The sequence below is a fragment of the Centroberyx gerrardi genome, chromosome 3, assembly GCF_048128805.1.
Source record: "Centroberyx gerrardi isolate f3 chromosome 3, fCenGer3.hap1.cur.20231027, whole genome shotgun sequence".
NCBI classification, from domain to species: Eukaryota; Metazoa; Chordata; class Actinopteri; order Beryciformes; family Berycidae; genus Centroberyx; species Centroberyx gerrardi.
The window spans coordinates 2,689,189-2,700,539 of record NC_135999.1 but is presented as its reverse complement, the minus strand read 5'-3'; the positions used below and the strand labels follow the sequence as shown (position 1 = coordinate 2,700,539).

General features: G+C 42.6%; 1 protein-coding gene across 1 annotated transcript; it reads left to right on the top strand.

Annotated features, from left to right (window-relative positions):
- The first annotated feature begins 112 nt into the window (after positions 1–112).
- On the top strand, positions 113–6,352 carry LOC139911606 (N-acetylneuraminate-9-phosphate synthase-like). Its single transcript, XM_071899157.2, has 6 exons — positions 113–451; positions 1,586–1,801; positions 1,898–1,997; positions 2,959–3,113; positions 3,802–4,068; positions 4,984–6,352. The coding sequence occupies exons 1-6, from the start codon at positions 320–322 to the stop codon at positions 5,191–5,193; spliced, it is 1,080 nt and encodes a 359-aa protein (XP_071755258.1). The 5' UTR covers positions 113–319; the 3' UTR covers positions 5,194–6,352.
- The last annotated feature ends 4,999 nt before the right edge of the window (positions 6,353–11,351 follow it).

Genomic DNA, 11,351 nt, shown 5'->3' with positions numbered 1-11,351 from the left:
TGTACAAATAACAATGAAAAACCTGCGCGAGCTAGTGTCAAATGATGATGATAGGTGATGGAATGAAGAGGACTTTTATGTTGAACCAGAGCCATTAATGGATCCGTGTTGAACTAAGAAACCGGAACTCTACGTAGGCTGCATCCCGGACGTGCAACGTTTTAAAATTTCCGGTGTCGGCTGTTGGAGGAATTAACACTTGACCAGTCTGTCTCTCATTACATTGCTAAAATATAAATAGCTTTAGCCGCACTGTTGTCTTAATTTCCTCCGCTGTTTCTTACCTCTGTGTCGCTGTCTCAGTCTGCACGTCAACAAAATGCCTTTAAAGTTTGAACTGTGTCCTGGTAGAATGATCGGAGGCTCCCACCCGTGCTTCATTATTGCTGAAATTGGACAAAACCACCAGGGAGACATTGAGATTGCCAAGAAAATGATCAAGATGGCAAAGGTAACAAGTCAAATTCTACTTCTGAATGGTATTCTCTTGCTGCAGTGTTTTTGTAATAGGCTGACAGTCACGCGCGCTACACAAATCTGGCAGTGTTACCGACATACATGTAAAACATGACTCCTTGAATCCTTTACGCCCCCCCCCCCCCCCCCCCCCCTCAGTTCGGCATACATGCGCTACACAAAGCAGCATTTCTTTTGATAAAATCTTAAGTTTTATGACTGATTTGCATATTGTTCCCACTGTCGTCTTCCATGACGGTGGGCGCAGTGAGCACTGTCAACAAATTATGAAATGAAATTTTGCAGAAATAACTGCTGCTTGGTGGATCACTTGTATGCCGAATTTACCATAGTTTTTAAAGGATTCATAAAAGGTCTGAAGTCGTGTTCTGTTAGGTGTGTACTTTTGCCGACAAGCAAAGCAAGGGAAAACTGCCAGATTTTTGTACGTACTTTGGCGTGCCGTTCTCTCCATACAAGAACACGGCGCGTATCGGGGCTAGGCCGGACTAAGCTAGCTGTCAACGAAGCTATGCCTGAATTTCGTTCATCCAGTGCAACAACTAGAGACAGTAACAGTGGTACCGTACTCATGTTAGCCTTTCTACTCATCTATGTTATCCGTTGATCTACTAATAAGGCATACGGCCAAGAAAAGTCACTCTCTGGCTCTGTGCCCCGTAGGTTTCAACACAGTTAAATGATGAATGTCAATAGAAATGATCCAAAGTCCAGAATACTCATGTGCTGTTTCTACCATTGAGGTAATCTACAAATATCTTACATTATATCAGGGGTTTTAGGGGATGAACTTGCACATAATAGACATAATGGACAAAAATATGATCCCAATCTGAAGCCTTGACAGGAAGAGAAACTAAAACTCAGAAGCCATACACAAAGAAAACAGGTTATACAAAATATTTTGCATGGCATCTTTGGTGTTGGTGAAACACAGCTTGGTCATCAGTTGAATATGCAGGGGAAAACCGTATGATACTATCAGCTAAGGCCGGAAACTTAACTATCGATTGCCAATGTAAAGGATCTCCCTCCTTTACTCTGATGGTTTCCAAGCTTTCCTCCTCATTTGACTCTCCCTGACTCTCACTCATGTCCAACTTAACAGGACTGCGGTGCTGACTGTGCCAAGTTCCAGAAGAGTGAACTGGAGCACAAGTTCAACAAGCGAGCCTTGGAGCGGCCCTACAACTCCAAACACTCCTGGGGGAAAACCTACGGCGAACACAAGCGCCATCTAGAGTTCAGCCATGAGCAGTACAGGGAGCTGCAGAAATACGCCGAGGAGGTCGGCATCTTCTTCACCGCCTCAGGAATGGACGAGGTAAGGAGGACACTTTTGATGAAGATGTTTTTATGGCCCTTTATTCAATAGTCAACCGCAGAGATCTTTAAAATGTATTTCTTTTGCCTTCCTCAGATGGCAGTGGAGTTCCTCCACGAGCTCGAAGTGCCTTTCTTCAAAGTCGGCTCTGGAGACACCAACAACTTTCCCTATCTGGAGAAGACAGCCAAGAAAGGTGAGACTGTACTGTCATATCCGGGGAAAATGGCTAAAGTATGAGACGGAATCAAAATGTTTATGTATTTATTAGAATAAAGAGGTTTTGGAGCAGTGTTCAGACTGTCCCACTGCTTCTGTAAATTCTGTTCTTAGCTTTGCACCTTCAATAAACCGATGTGTGTACTACTCATAGTATTGTCAGCGTGCGAATAAGCATTGACACATTCTCTGTACCCAGCAAAGATGACCATGCAGTGATGTAAACAGGGTGCTGACAGTCATGCAAAACTTGGAAAAGTCATGAAATTTGAACGTTGTGTTTTCCAGGCCTTGAAAAGTCATGGAAAATAACACAACTTCTCAAAATGTTATGGGAAATGTCATGGGAACTTGTTGGACATGTTCCCATGCCAAGTTTAGGCTGCTGGTAGATCTAGTCGCTAGGGAACTACTGTATGTAAGCTAAGTCCAACAATGAAACAATGGTCCACACTCAAAAGAACAACATTCAGCATTCATACTTCATTTTAAGTGCAGAAAAGACATGCGCAGACATTTTGACCCCTAAAAACAGAAATGAAGCAAGCCTGAATGTTGTTGTTTGAGTGCGCGCCATTTTTTCTTCTGACAACGATGTTTCCTGATTTCACACACTGGTTTCCTTTTTTATAAAAATTGGGAGAGCGTGGTGTCTTTTTTTTCTGGAATAGTCATGGAAATCTCATGCAATTTGACTAGGAGCAAGGTGTGTGTAAAAGAATACTAGGAGTTGACCATAAGCAAGGCGATTTTACACCTTAAATGCGCTCATTCCTGTTTTACCTTCAATTGACTATTTGAGTATGATCTTTGGTCTGGTCCACTCTGCTCTGTCTGTCACTACGAGTTACACGAAGTCCCGAAGAGTGGTAGCATCTTGATTTCTATCCGTGTTAAGCCAGAATGCGTATCAGAGCGTAGCCCTTTGTCTGTGGCAGGCCGTCCCATGGTGGTGTCCAGCGGGATGCAGTCCATGGAGACGATGCGTCGGGTCTACCAGACGGTGAAGCAGCACAACCAGAACTTCACCATCCTGCAGTGTACCAGCGCCTACCCTCTGGATGCTGAGGATGTCAACCTCAAAGTTATCACGGTGAGATTAAGAGAATAGAAATGGAGCAGAATTGAGTGCAGATGCCACACCACGGCTTCACAGTTTACTGATCTGAAAGCAGAGATACTTTGCTTTTACACGTAAATATTATAGAGCTTTCCTCTAGTGCTCAGTCGCAGGAATATCAGAGTGTACCATAGTTACCTTGTTCACACTGTGGCACTTTTCACACCCTTCTGGAAAGAAGAAGAAAAGTATAGTGGGGGAAAAAATGCTAATGGTCTGGGGCTTCCCTGCCCTCACACAATGCAACTGTGTGTATGAGTGGACAGCTGAGCTGAAGAATTTTATTTTACATCACCCTCATTTAGTTCTTACACTGCATTCTCAAGTTGAATTATATTATCTCAGATATTTATTATATGTTAAATATTTTTTTGCAGTGTAATAGATCTACTAAATATGTGTGTGTGTATATATATATATATATATATAAGTATACAAGATTACATCACTTGTTTGAATAAGATTTTTTTCCCTATATATGAAGTACTTTTCAGCATTTGAACTATTTTAGCTCTGAGTTACACTCATGATATGAATGATTGAGATTCAATTTCTTGTCAAGATGGCCATATTATTAGAAGTTGCTTGCTTTACTTTCTACAGTTTAAGTTAAGTACCAACACTGAACACACACGTATACACTCTTACTCTTCAATTACAGGAATACCAGAAGGAATTCCCCGATATTCCCATCGGATATTCGGGCCATGAGTCCGGGATCAGTATCTCAGTGGCGGCCGTAGCTCTTGGGGCAAAGGTCATCGAGCGTCACGTGACCTTGGACAAGAAGTGGAAGGGAAGCGACCACGCGGCGTCCCTGGAGCCCTCGGAGCTGGCGGAGCTGGTCCGATCCGTCCGACTGGTGGAGAGGGCGCTGGGGACCGGCCTCAAGCAGATGTTGCCCTGCGAGAAGCCATGCCACGACAAGGTGAGGCAGTGGTAGAAGATATGTACACACCCTTTCCCCGCGGGAACATCAAAATATACCAACAGTATGGCAGGATGCTAAGTTAAAAAGTTTTTAAAATTGTTCTTTAGGTGGCATTTTCACTGTTTCGCGAGTACACTTCTGTAGGAGTTCAAGAAGGCGTCTAAATACTCTGGTAAAAGCACTCTAGTACTAGCAGTTTAGGAAGGTTCTCTATTCAACACTTGAAAGCAGATGGTCCCTGGTGAGAGAGGACATGCCATGATAAGGTGAGACAGTGGTAGAAGATGTACACAAATCCTTTACTGCAGAAAGAGCCAAAACTCCTTAATAATTGAAGTACAGTAACAGACGGCACACCTTCATATTCTCACAAGTGAAATGTCACTTTAAGTAAGAACAGAATGTAAGCCTGTGAGAAGCTGTATCATGATGAGGTGTAGACACAGGATGGACGGGCATCAAGACAAAACTGACTTCTCAACGCTTTGGCTACAATTTGGGACTGAGATGTCAGTGTTAAAGCGACATTAAGTCATCTATGACCTCTGTTGACGGCCAGTGGGATTTGCAACAACATTGATAGAACTTTTCTCCTTCCACACAACCTCCAACCCCTTGAGCTAGTGGCCTGTAATTTACACAAAGAATGTTTTTTGGCTTGACAACAAGGCTTTTTAGCCTTTGCAGCTGAAATGTCTTACAACGCGAGTTGGTTGCTCATAGCACCGTCCTCCATCGTTGAGCAGTTGAAAATGCAAGTGAGAATGTGTTGAAATCCCCGTGGGTGGGGAGTTTTCATTCCAAAACCGAACCTTTAAGAAGGCCCGGCTGAAGCAAACTAGCAAACTAAACCTCTCTCTGTTTTGGTGTCCCGCCCCCCCCGCTTTTTTCTTTTATTTTTTTTTTCTCCAGCTGGGTAAGTCAGTGGTGGCCAAGGTGCAGATCCCCAAAGGAACCGCCCTGACTCTGGACATGCTGACGGTGAAGGTGGCCGAGCCCAAGGGCGTCCCGCCGGAGGAGATCTTCCAGCTGGTCGGTAAGGCCGTGACGGAGGACGTGGAGGAAGACGAGAGCGTCACGCCCGAGATCGTGGACAGCTACGGCAAGAAGGCCAAATGCTGAGGACTGGAGAGTGTTGGCCGTAGAATTAAAATGGGGAGAAATGGAACTTAAGAAATTGGAATGATTCCGGTGGGGGGGAAAATTGGGAAGGAGATCAATCAACCTTTTGGCAAACAAGCTCTTTGATGTAATGAGAAACTTGGTGGTAGTTTCAACTCTGGTCACTGTTGTGCTTTTTGACATGGTGCAAAAGCCAGTTCTTACCGTCCACTAGCCATACAGTGCACTATAGTGTTAGCATGCACTGTACACACTGGTAAAGCTGCTACTAGTCATTTCATCTCACAACATTGAGATCATAGAACTTAATTGCCAAATATTCAGCGTGTTCTTCTCGCACCAGTAAAATGGCCAGTCAAGATTGTCGATTGGAACGGGAATGCCTGCTCTAGCCGTTCATGTTTTGTGGCATCAGTCATGGCTTGTGTTTGTGCAGCTCCTTTGGAAAAAAACACACAGGGTATGTATACATAAAGCCTCTCAAAATAGGAGTACTGGTCTCGGATGAGTGGTCAGGTCACATGATCATATGAACAGTTTCTTTTTGCGTCTGCCTGGGGTCAGATGATCTGCGTCTCTGCTCATGTCACATGATTCTACAAGCTGGTCTCGAGTTTTGAGACCGAATTAAAATGGATAGAAAGCAGTCTTCGTGGTGTACCATGGTAATCTACCTCTACACCGCTGAAAGCTGCCATAGAACTTTAAAAATGTTGTCATGCAGCATGGAGAAACCCAATTTGAATTGCAGTGCCTATTCTGTTCATTCTAATTCTGTTTGTGTTGACCAGGACCTGCGATCATTAAGCATCTGAGAATAGGTTTGCTGACCAGTATGCCTTTTAAGTCACAGTAAAGCTTGTGTGCTCTTATGACTTGGCTTATGAGCTTACGTCAGCTGTCATATTCAGGGGTGAATAGTATAGCAGCCTACAGTTTTTCAGCCCCGGTTGTGTAAATTTGATAACCACAATTTGATTGGAAGCTAATGGAAATTATCTAAATATGGCAATCAAGTTAACGCCCTGCCCTTATTCAGAGAGGCTTTATGTATGCAGCCCCTGCTGTCCACAACTCATTTATGTTATTCCACCCAAAAGAGTTCATGGGATTTCAGTGTTTCCCACACATAGACTTTACTTGGGCGGGCCGCCCAGGTATATTAACGGCCGCCAAAGTATATTTGGCGACCCATTTTAGCATTTTTTATTTTTATTTTTTTATCCGTCCGAGAACGACGCCATCCGCGATCGATTAACTAGTGGACAATCTCCCCTCGCTCTGCTCTGCCCCTCCAGGGTTTCCCACACACAGAAAACTTTATATGAAACTATATAATCGTAAAACTGCGTGTAGCACATTGATTCGCTCAGCCCCTAACTGCTCCACGCGACCTCTCTCTCTCTCTCTCTCTCTTTCTCTCTCTCTCTCTCTCTCTCTCTCTCTCTCTCTCTCTCTCGCTCACTCTCTCTCTCACCGGACCCGTCTGTTTGCCTCCCACTGCACACACGTGAGGGAGATTTTTTTTCCATGCCAAGAAAACAGCTGACTGAATTCCCGAAAAGAAGAACTAACAGTTAACGTTACTCGGAATACAGCTGAGTTTCCCAGATTAGCACGCTGTATAGCCTAGCTGCTAGTCAGTATCCACTGAGTGGACCGATAACGTTAATATTAACTTTTTAACTCTGACTCTGAATGTTTGCTCCCTCAATCCAGATTAATATCGAACAATATTTTCAAAGAAGGAAAAGGACTGGTCCTGAGGAGGAGCGGGACAGTCTGGACCAGAGGAGCTGAGCAGTAAAACAGAGCAGATAATAATGTTACAGTCTGTAATGTAACGATGTGAAGATACAGGAGAGACTGACAGCAGAGAGATGCAGCAGGGCAGAGGGGCAGAACAGCTGATTTCTCTGTAAAAGGAGTCTCATTTCTATTCTTCACCTTGTAGACAAAAGCAAGCAACAAACAGAACAGTGTAGCACTGTTTATATTTTTAAGTTATGTTATCTTTGACACAAAGTACTTTAGATATACACAGGTTAGTTATTTGTTTGACAAATGGAACTATTTAAAATGGAGTACATTAGATAATTTTTCAGCCATCCAGGTAGTGGGATCCTTTATTGATATTAGCCTATATATTGACAATATAAGAGAATGCAAGAATAAAAAGGCACTCACCCCCCCCCCCCCCCCCCACCCCCCCCATTGCCAACCCACCTACCACCACAAGTACATTCGAATTCTGTGGGAAACACTGGGATTCATTTTGGACCTTGTTGCCAGCAGAGATGGTTTGTCCATTAAGTTCTAATTTCAAGCCAGAAAAAGTGAAAAGCTCTGGCAAGCCCTCAGTCCAACTATGAGGAAGTGACTGATGTTAACTTGTTTTAACTTCTAGACCTTTATTCACAACAGTACTAAAAATCTAAAATCAGAAATGTTGCATTTAGATTTGAAAAGTGAGGTGTGCTTGAACTGACCTCCCAGCCATTTCAAAACCCCTCAAAAATTGAAACACTGCGGCACAGGCAATCCAGCCCACCACTTCAAGCCATTTTAAACTATTTGAAATTTCCAGTCCTCTCTGATCTTTTGGACGTGGATCAGGTCGGACCTGCCAGCTCACCAGCAGAGCTGGACTCACTGACTCTGCAGCTGACTCCATATAAACACCACAGTGCATCTGCAGAGGAGGGAACATGTTTGTTATTTCAGGTGTTAATGGTACATGGATTATGTTTAGCCTTTCTTTATGGGTTTTTTTTTTTTTTTTGGGTGTCAAAAAAACATGACCGACATACACAGAGCTTAGTGCATTCAAGTCATCAGAACCAGAGCTGGGGTATTAAAAATGTTCAAAAGAGTTTGTTTTTTTCATGACAACACTTGGTTGCCTTGAGCACTTCTTTATCTGCTGTGCCAAAGTGCCTGACTAAGAAGGTATGAACTGGAATGGAAAGGTACCTCGACATTACGCTCTGGAACTGTTACTGTATAAAGACTTGTGGGAGACTGAGATTTGTGTTGATTTGCACAATCCTAGTTTTTTTTCTTAAGGTTGTATATGACATGCTGGATGCTAATAATGTGTGTCCCATCTCCCTGTCAGTAAGCTTACTTTTTGTTATGTTATCGAAGGAAAAACTAAAGACTAAAGTGTACTGTATTTGGACCACAAATAAAAGTAATGTTGCAATGGAACCAGTAGATGGAGCTGTTGTGTTTTATTTAGCAAAGTTTGTTGCTGTGTCCATCCAGCCATTGTAGCTGCCAGTCACACTCAATAGGCACTAAAGTTACAGTTACATTGATTATTACTGAATTAATGGTTGAAGCATGTCAAACTCTACCTCTTATGTGAACCCTAATCTTCTACAGGGGACGCTCAGCTGGGAATGATCCTGCTCTGAGGATTGGAGGATTTCCCCAAGATTATGAACAGTTGTCTGTCTGCAACGAGTCTTAGTCTTCTAGCTAGTTTCCAGTTTAAGGGGAGAAACCCACTCCTCCCACAGAGTGACTGGTAGCTGCCGTAATCTCCATTCTAAACTATTCTATTCATCAGAAACATTAGATGTGGCATATATAAATATAATAGGAAAACATGCATAGAATTTCCCCTCAGAGAAATTAAAGTCCTATTCAAGTCAGTTTCTTTTTTATTCTATTCTATTTTATTCTATTCTCAGACCCATTAGATAGATCTCAGAGATTATCTGTGCTGTCCCTCATCACAGCTGAAGGGTCCCTCTCTCTCCCTCGGCCTCTCTAACCCATTAACATTAATATATATAGCGCACAAACCTTAGCTGCTATTTCAGGAGGTATATTAGGAGCTTTAGGCATTAAGCTGCTGCTAATCCTGGCTTCACACAGGTACATGAATGTAGCTATCGCCCTCTACTTTCACTCCTGGGCCTGCCAATGAAAAGGATTGAGTTGAGGCACTTATCTAGATACAATGTAGTTAACACAAAAAGTTATTTGATTGTGCAAATTAATTTGGAATGAAAAATAATGGTTTTCAGGTATACCTGTATATCAAGGTGGTTTGATCTATTTTCATGTTGGACCGCTTTTCTATATGTATTGTTATCTGACTGATGTGTTCAGTCGTTCTAATTAACCGCCTGCAAAATGGGCCTAATAATTCCAGGGTCAGCAACTCAAAGCTGTTATGATATGATACAATGCGGTATGACACGATACGATATAATGTAATACGATACGATACAATACAATGTGATACAATACAATACGATACAATGCAATACGATACGATACAATACGTTACAATGCGATACAATACGATACAATGTGATACAACACGATACGATGTAATACGATACAATGTAATACGATACAATATGATACAATGTGATACGATACGATACAATGTGATACGATACAATGCGATACAATACGATACAATATGATAGAACTTTGTCACATTTCTCTGAAATTTGTCATGCATCATTACTTCTTTCTGTAAACTAAAATGATACACTTAACCTTGGACAGCTGGAAAAAGTCAGATGAGGTTTCTGCTGCATGACAAGGGACTTTATTTTATTTCAAGGTCTACAGGCGATGTACCTCAGCCTATAGCTAGAAGGAGGGCTAGGTTGGCTTGGCTGCTTATGTAAGAAGTTGAGCCTTTTCAGGCTTTCACATACTGTAGGCCTTATTATAGCAGCTACGGCCCCAATACAGAATCCTAACCCAGGTCAAACACCTCTACAGCAAAGCAAGAGTCACCTCAGGACAAGGGCACTGCCTCATCGTTTCAGGGAGTGGAACGTGATGCAGAAAAACTGGTCCATGCCTTCATCAGCTCCCGCATTGACTATTGCAATTCTCTGCTCGCAGGCCTACCGACCAAAACTATCCAGAGGTTACAATATGTCCAAAACAGCACCGCCCGGGTTCTCACCAAAACACGGAAATCACAGCACATCACCCCAGTCCTCCGCTCCCTTCACTGGCTCCCAATAAACCAACGGATCATCTTCAAGTTACTCCTCCTGGTGTTCGAGGCCATAAATCGCACCGGTCCAACCTACCTTCAGGAGCTCCTCACCCCTCGATCCTCACCCCGGACACTCGGGTCTGGCAGCTCAAATCTTCTTGCTGTGCCACGGACAGAGCTGAGCAGCATGGGAGATCGTGCCTCTTCGTCTCTGGGGCCTCGCCTGTGGAATCAGCTCCCGGGAACGATTAGGGCCTCAGACTCACTCGCTGTTTTTAAATCAAATCTTAAGACTCACCTGTTCCTCTCTGCTTTCCCCTAGGGTCCTGGTTCATATGTGCTTTCCCTTTAAATTTGGGTCTCTAAATTTTTGTCTCTAATTTTATTCATCTTATTTTAACCCATATTTTGGTTTATGCCTATAATCACATGATTTTTTTGTGTAAATTGACAAGTTTTAACGTTGTACTATGATTGTTTTACTCTTTCTGTGAAGCACCTTGAGATTTCATTGTATTTTAAAGTGTGCTATATAAATCAAATTCATTATTATTATTAATTACATGGACACAGCAACTTATGCAAAAGTAATTGTCATTCATAAAAAAGTAAATTAGACAATTAAAAATGAATCCAATAGGTGACAAAGACAGGGTTTTGCTCTCTGACTCCTAAGTAAAAACAATATCTGCACCTACTTTTTTCCTGTCATGCTGAATATTCTACATCTTTTCTTAGCATGTTTGTTTCTGAATGAGTTCCCATAGTGTATTTCCTTCCCATCATGCCTTCCTTCCCATCTCTGCCATATAGCAGAGTCTACATCCCCCCTCCATGCAAAATCCATCCATCACACTGGCGATTTTATGATCATGGGGATGTTATGTAGGCTTGGAGGGACACGGAAGCAACTTTTATCTTGCAAGGGAAAGTTACAAGTCCACTCCATTAAGTATGCTCCTGTTTAATGGGATAAGAACAGCAGGAGGTGAGAAACGATAGGCAGGACTGGTTGGATTCAGTCCCAGCAGGGATATGTGTGTATTTCTAAAGGTGGTGGTCATAAAAAAAGAACAGTTCTTGTAATTGTCAGTGTGATGATCAGATATCAGGTAAGATTTCCACAAAAAAAAAAAAAAAAAAAGGCTACTGCTAATGATAAATGAATGGGAGCAGAGGC